At 45.9% G+C, this 14979-nt stretch overlaps 2 protein-coding genes across 2 annotated transcripts; one reads left to right on the forward strand and one right to left on the reverse strand.

Moving 5' to 3' along the window:
- Positions 1–5812: 5812 nt before the first annotated feature.
- LOC122004452 lies at positions 5813–7211 on the reverse strand. The gene is made up of 2 exons (XM_042559339.1): positions 6515–7211; positions 5813–6453 (listed from the first exon to the last, which is right to left on the reverse strand). The coding sequence occupies exons 1-2, from the start codon at positions 7209–7211 to the stop codon at positions 5813–5815; spliced, it is 1338 nt and encodes a 445-aa protein (XP_042415273.1).
- A 2940-nt stretch (positions 7212–10151) lies between these two features.
- LOC122006045 (glycine-rich RNA-binding protein 4, mitochondrial-like) lies at positions 10152–12667 on the forward strand. Its single transcript, XM_042561366.1, has 5 exons — positions 10152–10284; positions 11752–11903; positions 11981–12049; positions 12161–12267; positions 12349–12667. The coding sequence occupies exons 2-5, from the start codon at positions 11771–11773 to the stop codon at positions 12490–12492; spliced, it is 453 nt and encodes a 150-aa protein (XP_042417300.1). The 5' UTR covers positions 10152–10284; positions 11752–11770; the 3' UTR covers positions 12493–12667.
- Positions 12668–14979: the final 2312 nt, after the last annotated feature.

The following is a 14979-nucleotide window of genomic DNA, read 5'->3' on the forward strand; positions in this document are numbered from 1 at the left end:
CGAGCTGAATTACTGCCAATGACGACCCCCCTCTACGGATTCACGGGGAACGAAGTCTTGCCAGTCGGCCAAGTCCGACTAGCTATCTCGTTGGGCGAGGAGCCGCTCAGAAGGACGAGGACCACCACCTTCATCGTGGTTGATGCTCCTTCTGCATACAACGTCATCCTGGGGCGACCGGCTCTCAACGAGTTCCGGGCGGTCGTCTCTACCTTCTGCCAGAAGATCAAATTCCCGGTGGAGGATCAAGTAGGGGTGGTGTGAGGAGACCAGCTGGCCGCTCGAAGATGCTACGTGGAGATGGTTCGAGCCGAAGCAAAGTCCGCTCGGAAAGTGCCGCGGGTCGAGGTACATGCTATTACTGAAAAACCACCTTCATTAATTTATGAAGAAAAGGAGGAAGTGCAGATTGAACCTTCCCGACCGGAGGCCACCACCTTCATAGCATCCGATCTAGAGGAGAAGCAGAAGGAGAAGTTGGTCAAATGCTTGCGGCGAAACTGCGACGTCTTCGCCTGGTCGACCCATGAGCTGCCTGGGGTCTCGCCAAGCGTAGCACAACATGAACTTCATGTCCGGCCGGATGCTCGTCTAGTGAAGCAAAGGAAGAGGGACTTCAGCGCGGAGCAAAATGTAATCATCCCGGCGGAGGTAGAAAAGCTCCTGGAGGCCGGCCACATAAGGGAAGTACAATTCCCGAGTTGGCTTGCAAATGTGGTCCTGGTTTCCAAGCCGGACAACAAGTGGAGAGTCTGCATCGACTTTCGGGACTTGAACAAAGCATGCCTGAAGGACTTCTACCCCCTTCCCCGGATCGATCAGCTGGTGGACTCCACGGTCGGGTGCGAGCTGATATGCATGCTGGATGCATACCAAGGCTACCATCAAGTGCCGCTCGCCCAAGAAGACCAAGAGAAGGTCAGTTTCATCACGGTGGACGGCACCTACTCTACAATGTAATGTCGTTCGGGCTGAAGAACGCGGGAGCCACCTACCAGCGTCTGATGAACAAGGTCTTCAGGGAGCAGATCGGACGCAACTTGGAAGTGTATGTGGACGACATACTTATCAAGTCCTTCCAGGCGGCCGATCTCTACGCGGACATGGAGGAGACCTTCCAAACGTTGAGAAGGTATGGTGTCAAACTTAACCCTCAGAAGTGCCTGTTCGGGGCAAAGGGCGGGCGCTTCCTGGGCTACATTGTGACCGATCAGGGCATAGAGGCGAACCCCACCAGCAAGATAAAGGCATTGCAGGACATGCCACCTCCTCGAAATCTCCGAGAGGTACAGCATCTCACCGGTCGGATAACGGCGCTATCAAGGTTCATCTCTAAGACCGCCGACCGGAGCTTGCCATTTTTCAAGATTCTCCGTAAAGCCGCCAAGTTTCAATGGGACGAGGAGTGCGATCGGGCGTTCGAGGAGTTGAAGACCTACCTGAATTCCTTACCCGTGTTGGCGAAACCAGCCGTAGGTGAGCCGCTTCGCATTTACTTATCTTCAACTGAGCATGCTGTGGGCTCAGCATTAGTAAGGTCGAGCGGCGAGAAACAGTCAGTGTACTTTTTAAGCCATATCTTAAAGGATGCTGAGTCTCGCTACACTGGTCTCGAGAAGTTGGCTTTCGCCTTGGTTCTGGCCGCTCGGAGGTTGCGTCCTTATTTTTTGGCGCACACCATTGTTGTGATGACGAATAGCCCGCTAGCGAGGGTACTCCTGAACCCTGAAGCATCCGGACGACTCATCAAGTGGACGACGGAGCTGAGCGAATTTGACATCCAATACCAACCCCGCTCGGCGATCAAAGCACAGTCCTTGGCAGATTTCGTGACCGAAGTACAAATGCCCCAGCCCGAAGCTACATGGAAAATATATGTAGACGGATCGTCTACTCGGCTCGGAAGTGGAATTGGGATCATGCTACTGTCGCCTCAGGGAGAGCGGATGCATTAATCCGTCCGGCTAGATTATCGGCCAACCAATAATGAGGCGGAATATGAAGCCCTCATAGCCGGATTGTAAGCTGCACGGCATGTTAGAGCCAGTCAGGTCATGATCCACTCGGATTTGCAGCTTGCCGCTCAGCAACTCATGGGCGCTTTTGAGATAAACAACGCAAGACTCAGATTGTACGCGGAGGCCTTTGAGAAGCTCAAGACCGGCTGTGATCCAGAAGATTGTACGCGGAGGCCTTTGAGAAGCGCAAGACTCAGATTGTACGCGGATCAAGACTCAGGTAGTGATCCAGAAGATACCTTGAGCGGAGAACCAGGCGGCAGATGAATTAGCCAAGCTCACAAGCTCGATATCGTCGGTCGTCATCAGCAACCAATCGAGCAGGTATCCTTGGTAGCGCATATAGACCGGATGGAAGGCCTCACATTCCCAAGCGATTGGAGAGCAGCTATCATGGAGTTTCTGCGCTCAGGGGCCTCACCGTCCGATCGGGATGAAGTTCAGCTACTAAGGAGGAGGGTCGGTCGGTTCACTCTCATCAGAGATCAGCTTTATAAAAAAGCTTTCTCCCGACCGCTGCTAAAATGCGTCAGCTCAGAAGACGCAGAGTACATTCTCCAGGAGGTACACCAAGGATCTTGCGGAGGTCATCCGGGCGGCCGATCTTTGGCTAGGAAGATCCTGCTAGCCGAATACTTCTGGCCAACGTTACATGAGGACGCCGCTCGGACCGTCGCAACGTGTCTCTCCTGTCAGAAGTACCATAATTTCTCGCATAAGCCGACGGAGGAAATGAAAGCGTCCACCGTGTCTTGCCCGTTCGACCAGTGGGGCATGGACATCATAGGACCCTTCCCTATGGCGATCGGATAACGGAAGTTTCTATTGGTGGCAATAGATTACTTCTCCAAGTGGGTGGAGGCTGAGCCATTGGCCAAGATAACCGAGCACATGGTCAAGAAATTCATCTGGCAAAACATCATCTGTCGGTTCGGCATTTCGCGTCGGCTCGTGTCGGACAACGGATGACAGTTCGTCGGAAATCAACTCGAGGAATGGTGCAAGGGATATGGAATCGAGCAGCACTTCACGTCCGTGGCGTATACCCAAAGCAATGGTCAAGCCGAAGTAGCCAATCGGGAGATACTCCGAATTCTTCAGGATCGGCTCGACCACATGGGAGGAAGCTGGGTGGACGAGCTGCCGGGGGTCCTATGGGCGATCCGCATGACCTCTAAAGAGGGAACGGGAGTAACACCTTTCCATCTGGTGTATGGAGGTGAGGCAGTCGTCCCAGTCGAAGTCGGCGTGGAGTCCGTCCGGATCCAGAACTACGACAAAGATAATGTCGAGCGGAGGCAGCTAGAATTGGACTTGATCGACGAGGAGTTAGCCAAAGCGTCCGTTCGGCTGATGGCCTATAGGCAAAGAATGAAGCAGAACTACAACCGCCGTGTGATTCCTCGAGCATTCCAGGTGGGCGACTTGGTCTGGAAGAAAGTCAAGCCGATCGGGGACGTAGGCAAGTTGGAGGCTCCCTGGGCGGGACCATTCAAAGTCATCAAGAAGCTCTGATCGGGAGCCTACTACATGGAAGATGAGGATGGACGAAGGCTAGAGAAGTCGTGGAGCGCAAACCACCTCCAGCCCTATCGGGCTGGATGAAAGGTGCGCTGATGTAATATATTTTGAATATTTTGTTCGGATGTATTATTTGGTTGCAGGAATGAAAGCTATGAGAACAAAGCAAAGGCATGATTCGGGCGCACAAAGCGGGTAGCAGAATGATGATGTGGCAGAGACCCCGTGTCGTTCGGCCAGAGGTATATTATCCGAGCCCAGTGCTCGATGGTGAAGATCCCGTGTCGTTCGGCCGGAGGTATATTATCCGAGCCATAGGCTCGATAGCGAAGACCCCGTGTCGTTCGGTCGGGAGTATATTATCCGAGCCAAACGCTCGATGATGAAGACCCCGTGTCGTTCGGCCGGGAGTATATTATCCGAGCTATAGGCTCGATGGCGAGGACCCCGTGTCGTTCAGCCGGGCGTATATTATCTGAACTAAAAGCTCATTCCTGAAGACCGTCGAGCGGCGACGTTAAACTCTAGAGTCGGACCGGCGACTATAAACCCCCCGGCTTGAAGATCGTCGAGCGGCGACGTTAAACTCTAGAGTCGGATCGGCGACTATAAACCCCCCGGCTTGAAAATCGTCGAGCGACGACGTTAAACTCTAGAGTCGGACCGGCGACTATAAACCCCCCCCCCCCCGGCTTGAAAACCGTCAAGCGGCGACGTTAAACTCTAGAGTCGGGCCGGCGACTATAAACCCCCCGGCTTGAAGACCGTCGAGCGGCGACGTTAAACTCTAGAGTCGAACCGGCGACTATAAACCCCCCGGCTTGAAGACCGTCGAGCTCTGACGTTAAACTCTAGAGTCGAACCGGCGACTATAAACCCCCCGGCTTGAAGACCGTCGAGCTTCGACGTTAAACCCTAGAGTTGAACCGACGATTATAAACCCCCCCGGCCTGAAAACTGTCTTGCGCAGACGCGACAAGTCATGCGGGATTCAGCTCGATGATAAACACTAGCAAGCGACGGGCCCTGGCCATAGGGACAAGAAAATAATAACGTGCTTCCATCCGGGTAGATCGGCGAGAAGATGCTAAAAAGGTCAGCCTGTGAGCCGAAAGGCCGATCGGCCAAGTGACGAAAGGTACTTGCGAACACCTAAAGGGAATTCCATTTAAAGACGTGGAGATGTCCAGCCGAGCGGCCTCGTTATAGAGGGTACTTCGTTAAAGAGCCCTTCGGAAAGCAAGGCAAGACGAGAAACGATTAACGAGAAGAAAAAGGGGGAGACATGAACGATAATAGGTCGCGATCCGATCGGAGGATATAAGTATTGACAAAGTAAGCTAATAAAAAGGCGGGATATCTCCATTAAAAGTCAGGCCCCTAGAGCCGATCAGAAGAATTACAAAAACCACTACAAGAAAATCATAAACGCTCCTCACTCCAGGGGCTCGAAGATGGGCTCCGGAACGGCTTCCAGCAGGCCGGCCAGGTCTCGAGGAGGAATAGCGGTGTCCTCCGGGAGATGGCCCTTGGCTTTCAGATAGACAATTGTCGCCCGGATGGCCTCTTCGAAGGATAGGACTAGCCGATCACTGAACTTGTTACCAAACGCGTCCGATCGGAGGTAGTTCCGTCTCATCACCTCGAAGCGGTCGGACTCTCCGTCCTGGTATTCCTTCAGCGCCGCTCGGGAGGTGTCGAGAGCTTCCTGAAGATCTTTCAGATCTGCTTGCAGTTTAGCTTCAGTGGCAGATCGGCTCTCTTTCTCAGCAGATACCAGGTCGGTCAATTCCGTGACGTTCTGCTCCAGCGCCCGAACCTGCACCTTCATTGCATCCAGATCAGCAACGACCCTATTTTTTCTATTGGTGGCCACAGTGATCTGGTGGTCATGGGACTTGACTTGGACTTCGAGTCCAGCTACCCTAGTTTCCAGGCCGGAAGACTTGTGCCGCTCGGCCGCTAGCAGTTTTTCTGTTTTGGCCAGCTCGGACTTGAGCGTGGTGTACGAGGGCCCCTCAGCCGGCACCCCTCCAGAAATTTGGAGTTTCTTCAACTCCTCCTCCAGTTCGGGCAGACGATTACTGACCGCAATGTTCTCCACGCATTGCTGCGTTCGGATGGGATAATGTTAGGAACCTGGTGAAGCCGTCATAATAGCGTGTTAGGAAACATACCCCGGTGGCTTGCTGCATATGGCTGTCGGCTAGCTGATCGGGAGTCATCAGGGCGACCCGACCCCTTGCATCTTCCCACGTCTTGGCGAGCGGCCCTCAAATAGTAACTTGATGCTCGGGAGCACTGGGCTGATCCGTCGCCAAAAGGAACTCCTCGGTGGGAAGACGGAGGACGAATTGGATCACTCGACGACCGCTCGGATCCGATTGGGAAGAAACGGCTCGGCTGGATAATTCATCGATCGGCGCAGAAATAATGTCCGAGCGCTTGAGCCGAAGTCGGACCCGGGGCACAGAACTAACGGGTGGCGCTCCAGTCGAAGCTGCTGGCTGGTCGAGCTGGGAGGGAGTCCGATCAGAAGAAACGACCTCATGCGCGGCGGGTAGCGGGTCGGGCGTCTCGAAGGGGGCGTCGACTGGCCCAATCACCGGCTCAGCATGCGCAATGGTCATCCGGCGGCGCTTGCGTACTATCAATGGGGAATCGCCTGCCGACCGCTCCGCGTCCTCAGATGTAGGTTGCTGATCGGGCGAAGAAATAGCATCCCCTGTCGTTCCAGTTGCGGTGACCTGATCGGCAGACTCTCGGGCCTCAGTTGGAGTGCCTTTGCCTTCGTCTTCATGCGAGCCGACTGGCGCGATGCCTAGATCAGCCATCTCCTTGGCTACCACCGCTTCCATTTCGGCGGCTTTCAACTTCAGCCGTTCGGCAACCTTAGCGCGCCACATGATGTCAGCTGCATAACAGAAGAATAAATCAGTTAGACCAAAAGGAAAAAAGACAAGGGAAGTGCTTACCCATGCTGCTCGGGAGCTTCGTTCGGATCGGACTCAAGCCAAATATATACAACACCCCTTCGTGGAGTAGCTTGTTGATGTTGAACCTCTGACCGGCTAATAGATTGGCCGCATGAAGATAATCCGGCTGGCTCTTATATTTGCCGAGGTCAGGCGGGCTCGGCACAGTGGTCTGCCATTGGGTGCGAAAGGATGGCAGTTCGGGAAAGCGAAGGTAGAAATAACTTTCCTTCCAGTGCTTGTTCGAGGTCGACATCTTATCGAAGAAGACAAGGCCGATCCGCGATTGGAAGAGGAAAGTGCCCCACTCTGATTGTTTGGGATAGTAGAAGTAATGGAAAATTCTAGGGGCTAAGGGAATGTCGTGCAGCTTGAAAAGGATTACTACGCCGCACAGTAATTTAAAGGAATTAGGGATAAGTTGGCCGAGCGGAATGCGGAAGTAATTACAAACCTCCCGGATAAAAGAGTGTAGAGGGAAGCGCAGACCGGCCACGAATTGGTCGCGGAAGAAGCAAACAGTGCCGATCGGCGGATTATGGGGCCGATTGGAAGAGGTGGCTAAAACTAGTCTATGGTCAGGAGGCAGTTCAAATTCATTAAAGAAGCGTCTGGCGTCAGTTCCGTCGAACCGGCTAACCATGATCATATACCACAAGCCAGGAGAAGGACCAGAAGGCTGCGAAGTGCTAGCCATCAACGGAACAGTAGCAAGGAAAGAAGAACCGATGAAAGGAAAATGAAAGGGTTGACAGAGAGGATCAAAACTATATTGAATGGGTATGGAGACCACCAGAAAAGAAAAAAAAAACAGAAGAAAGCAAGGACAGGAGAAGGCTTACAGGGAGTGGAGCGTGAAGGAGGGGGCGGAAGTTCGTCGGAGCACCGAAACAAGCAGACGCCCAGGAGCTGGACACGGGAGGAAGCACCGAAGACACGATGAAGGAGAAACCTGCGTTGGCGCTTCATAAACCCCGGTCTCGGTTCACCATAGCTGTCCGATCCAGGTCATCAAAAGAAGCGAGGACATCGGACCGTCGGATTTGAACCGACGTATGTCCCATCGAAGCTTACGCCCCCGTCGTACGATGACGGCGAACATGCCAAGTGGCGATCAACGATTGGATAGCATTTAATGAGCGCCATTACTCGCGCGTGGGCAGCTTAATGAGGATTGGCACGAATTCCGAGGAGACCCGATGACGCCGACCGCCCCCGAAATAGTAGCGAGACAAGCAACAAATGGAGATCAAAACTACAAGGCATAGCCATCAACTCGCCGATCGGCCGAGGGGGCCTCCTAGAGCCGATCGGAATTACACTTTCGGGAGCGACGAAGTGAATGTCGCTCGACCAAATTCATAGTCCAGTCAGTCGGACTTGCCGCCTCCTTCGACTAGACTTGAAGGGGAGGCATGTGATCCGGTGATAAGGATGGGAGACCCTCGTCGGCGAGGGGTCAACGGCACGTGGGGGGTCAAAGGTCAAGATAGTCAACCCAAAGACCGGCCGACCGGACGGAGCAGGCCTACCGACAGGGCCCCGCAGGCCGACCAGCCGTGAATCCTCCGAACCGAATGAAAGACAACCCGACTAGAGGTCGAGTTTCCTATTCTCAAGGTAAAAAGTTTCAAGGGTCGAGCGGGCTGTCCGTTCGTCCGGTGCACAAGGCAATACAGGCAGGAGCAGTCTCATCCGAGCATATGACCGATGTAGAAGTAATATGCCTACCGAGCGGCCGATCCGCTCGGCCTTGGAACAGACAAGGAACGCAAGAGGACAAAGGAGACAGTGGATAACATCATCCTCGAGACACCTGCCGCCGACAAGCAGCAGAGTTGGCGGCCGAGCCGTACACAGAATCATACGGTGGAAGCTTCCATCGTCACATCCGGGATATGCTCGGACGATTGCGGAATGGTGCCAGAGGTACTTTTCTGACACAGGCTTGTTAAGGTATGTTTGGGGAAGCGTGCATGCATCGGGAAACGTGCCCGCACTTCCCCGGGGTCATATATAAAGACCGCAGACGTCGACGAAGGTATGCACATCTCTACTGTAGCCTCGTTACTCTGCCTCTCTCGTTGCCTGACTTGAGCGTCGGAGGGTCATCGCCGGGAAACCCCTCCCGGCTCGGCTTCCTTGCAGGTTCGTCGGAGGGCTACACCACCAGTCGGAGACAGCGGAGCGTACCACGTCCCCAGCGTCCGTCAACTCAGCGCTCGGACAGGATCAGATATAAATAAGATGTTAGGAGGGTGAGCAAGTTGATTTAGTGCATCTATTTAAGTTTTAGTTTCATCAAAATACATAGATTTTATGAAAGCCAATCATGGGAAAAGTTAATATACAAGTTATGTATATTTAGCTCATAGATTAGGATTGGAAATTGATTTTGAAAATGATTTCAAAAATCTTTGGAAAACCTTAGTAAAGTATATTTGTTGATAAGAATCACTATTAATTAGTTAGATACAAATTTAGAGTGAAATATTAAAATTTTCAATGATTTTAAATTTTATATCATTCTTTGAAATAAGATATATATTCATAGAAAATTATTTTTCCCTAATAGTATTTGACATACATAATGTCTACATAAAATTTCATTATTTTTCAAAAATCATAGAATTATTCATGTATTCCTAAATTTTTGTTTGAAATTGAATTTGAAAATTAGACAACCCAAACGTTTGAACAAATCGATTGGTACATGCGGTAATCGATTAGAAGCTAACATCAATCTATTTAACAATCTTTAACCCTTTGAAATGGTTGGATAAGTATATAAGATAATTTTCTCGATAAAAATGAGAAAGGAATGGTTAAAAGTACTATGGTCGTATAGACATGCTCCTAATTTATCATTGTGGCATAAAGGCGAATACGCTTTTCCCCAACGTATTTACCTCGACTTTGCTGATATTCGAACCCCAGACCTCATTATGACAACACCTCATGCATTAACTACTAGACCCATCCGATGGGGCATGCTCCTAATTTATCATGTGGCAAAAAGGCGATTCGCTCGCCCTCAGCGCCCCCGCCAACCCGTCCCTAGGTCAACACGGAAGAGGTAAATCACGGGTGGCTACTAGCCATTAGTGCAAATGGCAAAGACATGGGGGAGGTTATGCTCGGTCACGTCGAGCTTCGACCCCAAGACCTCATGTGGCAACACCCCATGTCTCCTAATTTATCATTGTGCAAAAAAGGCGGGTCCCGCCGCATAGCGGCCCCCTAGGCCTGGCCCCACAGGGATCCTAGGAGGAGGTAAATCAGCGATGAATGCTGGCCCGGGTAAAGCGTGGTGTCTCCGGAATTTAACACAGTCGGCCCAGATTATTCATCCAGTGCGTGTCCGTGGACCTTCGACCCTACAACTCATTGTGCAAGGATGCCACATCTTAACCGATTGATCCAGCCCGCGGGGACATGTCTCCTAATTTATCATGAATCATAGAGATGACGATCTATCTTTAAAATTAATCGGACGAAATTTAAACACCTAAATAGTACATTTATATTGAATTCATCAACATCCAAACCACATGTTTGTCTAATTACTCAATCGGGGATTTTTAAAAACTGGGGATCGAATTGATAAAATAGAATTTAAAGGGTCAAAATGAAAAGCACCTAAGATATTCTTGCATTGACGCGGCGGCGCCGCAAGCCTAAACCCTAGCGGCAGCCTCCACTTCTCTATAAATCTGTTTCCAAAACCCTGATTGCAAACGCCTCTCTCGATCCATCTTAGACATTTCAAGGTTCGTTCTTTAGCCGCCTTTGTTCTTCTATCGTCATTTCTCTCTCTATTGCGACGTTAATAGTTAGGAACGTCGATTAGTTTCGTTGGGTTTCTGGTTCTTCTGGCTGTGTTTCCTTTCGGCGTTTCTCCTATGCAGTATCGTTTGGACCTTAATCTTTGTTTTTCTTTTTGATGCTGGTGTTCCTGTTCTTCGGTTAGTAAAGTTTTGTCTTTGCGCCGGAACTTTTGCTAAAACATGATGTAGACGCTCTTATTTTGCTCTTTTAGTTGCCTATGAAGACTATTTTGTTCTGTTTTTACATTGAGAGCATGTATGTTTGCCTTGAGATGATGCGCTGCATGATTTATTGTTTATAGCTTAAGTCAATAATCTAAGACTCCGATTGCATTGATTTATCATATAATACGCCTTCTATAGTTAATTATATAGTAGATTCAACAATTGAATGAAATGTCTTTACTGTCTAAGTAGAAAATAAATGTTTCCTACTATTTTACTTTATTATATTTGAAATAGTTGATTACATAAATATTGTTGTTATGGGGTTTTAGTGGTAAAGGTTGTCCTAACCATGTCAAATACTGGTTAAGATATCTCTGATTGTAATGGTTAGTTTTGTTCTTAATCGATTGTTTCTAGTGTTACAGATTGATTGTTTAAGTTTCCTCACATGAATTGTGACCTATTCATAATTGTACCCTTCATTTGTACCTAATGACATCTGCTGAAGCATTTCATGCCAGCATCTTGAAGAAATATGTGAACTTCTTTGTATCTTGTTCTTGTGCTATTATTATTTATAGAAATCACAGTTGCAAGATAAGCCATTACAGCATGTCATGATAGGATTTTTTTTCAATAATTTTCTGTTAAGAACTATTTTAGTGATATGTCATTTTTTCTTATGTCTGTGAGATTCATTTTCTTTTTTTAAAAAAATTGTTTATGCTTTGTATGCGGATTTGATTCTAACAAATTAAGTAGTTGATTATTTTGTAGATTATTGAAAAGTGTGACTGGTTATTAATTGTGGAAATAATTTCCTAACGTATGGTGTATGCTTGTATGTGATTTGGGGATGTTTTTCAATTTCTAGGACTAGTTTAGGTTGAATTTTTTATTATTTGCAAGTTTGGAAGTTTTTTTAATGTGTCCCTCAAGGCTAATTCTGCAACAGCTTTGCTAAAGTTTGCAGTAAGAGAACCTTAGGATTGACAATACCCAAATCAACCTAAATTGATAACAGAAACAAGTGTGAAGGAAAACAAATAATCTGTCACTAGAGTTTCCTGATCGAAGATAACTTTGATTGATTTGTCTTGTTAAATAAGCACTATTTTCTACTCTTCAGCTGGGTCTTTTAGATGATCATGGTCCTGTGATTGCAATTGCATTGCTATATTTAGTTCTATGACTGTCTCATTATTGATTGACTTCAAAATTTTAATTATCCGCCTTCAACAGAGAGGAATAGAGGAGGAAGATGGCATTTTGTCGGAAACTTAGTGGCTTAGTTGGGCAAGGAATTCTTAAAAATAGCATAATAGGTGGATCAAATGAGTCTTTCCAAATGCTTAACTCAGTTCGCTATATGTCTACAAAACTTTTTGTTGGAGGTATAATTTCTTCCTTTTCTAACTCTGTTATGATTTACTTGAATCTAAACGATGCTTAACTCTGTTTGCTATATCAGGTCTCTCTTGGGGTACTGATGACAACGCACTTAAGGAAGCATTTGACAGTTTTGGGAATGTGATTGAAGGTAGGCACTAGTATCTCCCTTATAAATCATCCAACTTCTTTAGTAATGCAATGAATGTGATTGCTTAAAGAAACAGATCTTGTCTGGGAAGTAACTTTATAACTTATGCAGCAAGAGTCGTCACTGATAGAGACACAGGAAGGTCTAGAGGGTTTGGGTTTGTCAACTTTGATAATGATAAATCAGCAAACGATGCTTTGGCTGGCATGGATGGGCAGGTCTGATACTTTTCTTCTGGCCCTCATCCTGTCATTGTTGTTTGATATTGACATGTTTTGACATTCCTGTGAAATGATCAGGAACTGCAAGGCCGGAGCATTCGCGTTAGCTTAGCTAATGAAAGACCACCACGGAGTGGTTTTGGAGGAGGCGGTTTTGGCGGCGGTGGCTATGGTGGCGGCGGTGGTTATGGCGGCGGATCTGCAGGACAAAATGACTATTGAAGACGTCTAAGAGGATTGATTTCTCTATGAAGCTATGCTTGTCATGGCAACTCTTTTATATGCAAACAGCTAGTGTCTGGCCTAGTATTTGATTTCTCAAACAATTATGTTATGGTGAAGCAGAAAAACCATCGACTATTGATTTTAAGATAATTTCAATTTCAATTAGCATCAAGTTTTTGTTTGGTTCAATTAAAATTCGTTATTGGTAAACTTTGCTATTTTTCTTTCAGTTGTGTACGATACCAGGAGATATCAGGCAAAAAAAACTAAACAACTAAAAGAGTGAATTTAATTTTTTTTAAAAAAATTAAATTGGTTGAAAATAGTAATGAAGAATATATTTAAATTTTTATAATTTTAAAAATTTGTATAATCTAACATGGTTGAAATTCATACTAAATCTCAGATTATAATCATTTAATCATTTCAACTGTTATGAATTTTTAAAATTGAAAGCATTGTTATTTTTAGCTCTCCGTGATTGTTAGAGTGAAAAGAGAGTTTACATTGGGGGTAAAAGGCGCATTGTTATTTTTAGCTCTCCGTGATTGTTACGAGTGGAAAGAGAGTTTAAAGTGTGGTAAAAGGTGAAACGCTCGTCCCAGTGCTCCTGTCGTATCGCTCCTGTCGTACCTGGCTTAAGACCATTACGAGGGAGGTAAATCACAACATCCGAACGGGCATGTGGTGGACAGGGTGTAATACGAGGATAGAGGATTTATTCCCAGCTGTCCCGATGATCGACCCTGCTACCTCATTATGGTAAGTTCTACCACATACCAATCCGGATGACCTACGAGGTCAGAAAAGAGAGGTTACATACATACCTAATAGATAATAGTAGAATGAAAATATTAGATATATTAGTAGATCATTTGATAATTACCAAAATGTAACGTACCTTTTGATCCATTCAAGGAATTAGGTATTTCTTTGGTGTGTTATATATATAACTCCCAATTAATTTGAAGAAGTTTAAATTAAGTTGCGTTATTTTTTTTTCTTTTCACATTGAAAATAATTTCAAAATTTACTAGTAATTTTAACTTCTTATCCTTCTTAAATCATAGATGCATAATATAATTTTTATTATTTACATTGCTTCTTCTCAACATATCAATCCTCATCAGTTCTTCTTCGTTCTCTCCTCCTCTCTCCCTCTCTAATTTTTATTACAGCTTTCTCCTTCTTATCATTTTTTATATCATAATGCACCAATACATCTGTTTCAGCTTTTCTGCATATCGATATAACTACATCAATTCATCTGTATCTCATTTGTTTTTCGGGTGATATAAGACATTTTCGCTACATAACTTGAGATATGATTAATAACCTAATTTTAACTTTATTTTATCATACTAGTATTAAATAATGTTATTTAATTACTTGACAATAAATATTTATTTTATATAATTTATATGTATTCATACATTATATTACGCATACAACACAAGTGTGTGATGGCTAATATATATAAGGAATGATATCCTGCCTGACCTTATGTGAGCGACCATGGCCCGTGGGCAACAACCGATATGGACAATCTGACGCAACCAAAATCTAATTTTTTTTAATCTATCTTTCATCTGCATGCAACAACTTTTCTCTCTTTCCTCTCATCTACATGTAACAATTTTTCTCTCTTTAATCTAAAATTATCTCCTCTCTCTTTTGATTGCATGCAATAATCACTGTGATGCTAATTTTTAAAAACCCACGCCAAGGTGTAGCTGCTACAAACGTGTGGCAATTAGTAGTTACTATAACGTGTAGCTGTTATAACATAGTAGCTGCTACAATATAATAGTCGTTATAACATGTAACAATTACTGTGTAGTAGCTACTACAATATAGTAGCTGCTATAACGTGTAGTTGCTATAACATCGTAATCGTTACAACTACAATTATTTTTCATATTGTAGCAGTTACGGTTTCGTAGCTGCTACACAGTTATAACAGCTATGAAACCATAGCTACTACAACATGTGTAGTTGTTATAATTGTGTAGCAAACTTCCGAAAATCATAACTTTTGACTCGGATATCATAATAAGAATATCTTTTTTTGAATTGAAACTCGTTCAGAGATCCATAATTCAAAAAAAAAAAATATCTCACTTTAATATTCAAGTCAAAAGTTATGATTTTTGGAAGTTTGCTACATAGTTATAGCAGAAGTTTGCTACACAGTTATAGCAGCTACGAGTTCGTAGTAATTATAGCAGCTACACAACCGTAGCTACTACATGGAAAACAATTGTAGTTGTATCAGTTGTGAAGTCATAGCTGCTACAACATGAAAAACAATTAGTTGTAGCTACGAAACTGTAATTACTACAATTGTGTAGAAGGTAATGAATGTGTCGTCATAAGATAGAGACGATGCATCCATACTATACTAGAGAGATGGATGTGTAATTTTTTAAATTTTGATGTAGCACTGTTATCATAAAAAAATTATAAAAAAAAATGACGGGACAT

Source organism: Zingiber officinale, chromosome 7B (assembly GCF_018446385.1).
Source record: "Zingiber officinale cultivar Zhangliang chromosome 7B, Zo_v1.1, whole genome shotgun sequence".
Taxonomy (NCBI): domain Eukaryota; kingdom Viridiplantae; phylum Streptophyta; class Magnoliopsida; order Zingiberales; family Zingiberaceae; genus Zingiber; species Zingiber officinale.

Excerpts from the sequence above, each read along its gene's own strand:
- LOC122004452 (XM_042559339.1), bottom strand. The coding sequence starts at position 7,211 with ATGGCTAGCACTTCGCAGCCTTCTGGTCCTTCTCCTGGCTTGTGGTAT. Across the intron at positions 6,454-6,514 it reads GAAGCTCCCGAGCAGCATGG|CTGACATCATGTGGCGCGCT; the intron begins GTAAGCACTTCC and ends TCTGTTATGCAG.
- LOC122006045 (XM_042561366.1), top strand. The coding sequence starts at position 11,771 with ATGGCATTTTGTCGGAAACTTAGTGGCTTAGTTGGGCAAGGAATTCTT. Across the intron at positions 12,050-12,160 it reads TTTTGGGAATGTGATTGAAG|CAAGAGTCGTCACTGATAGA; the intron begins GTAGGCACTAGT and ends TAACTTATGCAG. Across the intron at positions 12,268-12,348 it reads TGGCTGGCATGGATGGGCAG|GAACTGCAAGGCCGGAGCAT; the intron begins GTCTGATACTTT and ends TGAAATGATCAG.